We start from the raw sequence: 1,970 nt of genomic DNA, 5'->3' as shown, positions 1-1,970 counted from the left end.
TTGCTTTTGACAGAACTTTTAGCCTCATTCAAAGACCCAGACCAGTTCCCTAGTTCTCCTAACTTTCCTAGAGGCCAGAACCCAACTCCGCCCAGTATGCTCTTCAGACTCCGCCCTATGCACACACCCTGAAACTGTTTAAGTTGGATGCGGCGTGGCCCTGCTTGTCAGGCACCAACCCAGGTCCTGGAAGCAGGGACGATGGCCACTCTGATCCCAGTGACACGACAGGTCAGAGGTTGGACAGATCCAGAGCCTCTCTTGACTGGCCTGGAGTGCGGGCAGCCCCTGGCCGCCGCCATAGCGGAGCTACCCGTGCTGGACGCCTCAGGGACTTCAATGTCCTTCGGCGCGCTGTTTCAGGAGCGCAGGGCCGTGGTGATCTTCGTGAGGGTGAGCGACGTGGGCTGGTGGAGTGGCGAGTGCTCACAGCCTTGGCTCAGGGCCTCAAAAAATCTGAGAAGGTCCAGAACCGACAGTAAGGACTAGCCAGACCTGGCCCTTCCTATTTTTGTCCACTCGATAATTCCTATCCGGAATGGCAGGGTTCGGCTTGCTTCCTTTAACAAGAAGGGGGTGGGGGTGGGGCGACGGGAAAGTCGACCCGCGGGACGGAGGGAGCTAGATGTCAGTATGGATTTTCATACACCTTGTGAATCGCACCTTTTTGTACCGGGTTTAGGTGTCAAGTTTACTAGCACGTTCACTGAGAAGTAATGAGTTCCTGCTGAACCCTGAGAATGCTATGTTACTAATGTTCCTTTCTTTTTTTCGTGTTGGAATTTCAGCACTTCCTGTGTTACATCTGCAAGGAATATGTTGAAGATCTGGCCAAAATCCCTAAGAATTTCTTAGAAGTAAGTCTCCTAATAATCAGTAGGGTGACCTTGGGAAAGTGCAGTTGAGTTTGCAGTTTGCTCTCCAATGACTGATAAAGGAGAAGAAAACGTTAGGCCTCTATTACTGCTCTAATTTATTCTCTGCAGTCTGTTTATAGTGATGATATACCAGTTGACACAGTTCAACAAACAGATGCTGCCCTAGATGTGCTCACCAAGCTGTGCCAAGAAATCTGGAGGACAGCCACTTGGCAAACTGATTGGAAGAGATCTGTATTTGCTTCCCTTCCATTCCAAAGAAAGGTGATCCGACAGAATGTCGAAATTATTGAAGACTATCATTAATATCACATGCAAGCAATTCTGCTTAAACGACTGGAACAAAACAATCCAAAACGACTGGAACAGCACATCAATAGAGAACTGCCAGAAGTGCAGGCAGAGTTTAAAAGGAGTCGTGGTACTAGGAATATTATAACTAATGCCAGGTGGATCTTGGCTGAGAGCAGGGAGTATCAGAGGAATGTTTATCTGTGTTTCATTAATTATGCAAAAGCATTTATTTGACTGTGTGGATCACAATAAGCTGTGGCTAACTCTGAGAAGAATGGGGATCCTAGAACACTTGATTGTGCTAATGCGAAACTTAGACTAGGAGGCAATCGTCGGAACAGAGCAAGGAAACACTGCATGGTTCAAAATTGGGAAGAGTGTACGCCAGGGATGTGTCCTATCTCCACACCTTTTCAATCCATATGGAGAACAGGTTATCTTGGGAGGCTCAGCTCTATGAGAAGTGTGGCATCAGGACTGGAGGAAGATATATCAACAGTTTGCGTTATGCAGATGACACAACCCTGCTTCCTGAAACTGAGGAGGGCCTGAAGGGCTTGCTGCAGAAGGTCAAGGACTGAAACCTTCAATATGGATTGAGGCTCAATATCAAGAAAACAGGGGGAGCTCTGGTGGCCTAGTGGCAAGGAGCTGCAACTACAATCCCAGAGGCACAGGGTTCGAATCCACCAGATGCTCTGCTGGGAAAAGGAGGGACAATCTCCTCCTGTACCAGTCAGATCTGATTTGACGGTACACTCACACAAAAATGAAAAAAGAAAAAAAAAGAAAACAAAG

General features: G+C 47.7%; 1 protein-coding gene across 1 annotated transcript in view; it reads left to right on the top strand.

Annotated features, from left to right (window-relative positions):
* Positions 1–201: 201 nt before the first annotated feature.
* The window catches only part of LOC102867439 (thioredoxin-like protein AAED1-like), a 22,618-nt gene continuing 20,849 nt past the window's right edge, over positions 202–1,970 (top strand). The window contains exons 1-2 of the mRNA XM_006902829.1: positions 202–393; positions 789–857. Of these exons, the coding sequence (XP_006902891.1) occupies positions 202–393; positions 789–857 (261 nt within the window). The remainder of the gene's footprint in view (positions 394–788; positions 858–1,970) is intronic.

The sequence above is a fragment of the Elephantulus edwardii genome, unplaced genomic scaffold (genome assembly GCF_000299155.1).
Source record: "Elephantulus edwardii isolate Elephantulus edwardi_28Jun2011 unplaced genomic scaffold, EleEdw1.0 scaffold00459, whole genome shotgun sequence".
Taxonomy (NCBI): Eukaryota; Metazoa; Chordata; class Mammalia; order Macroscelidea; family Macroscelididae; genus Elephantulus; species Elephantulus edwardii.
The sequence above is the reverse complement of the archived record's forward strand: the minus strand, read 5'-3'. Positions and strand labels throughout refer to the sequence as shown.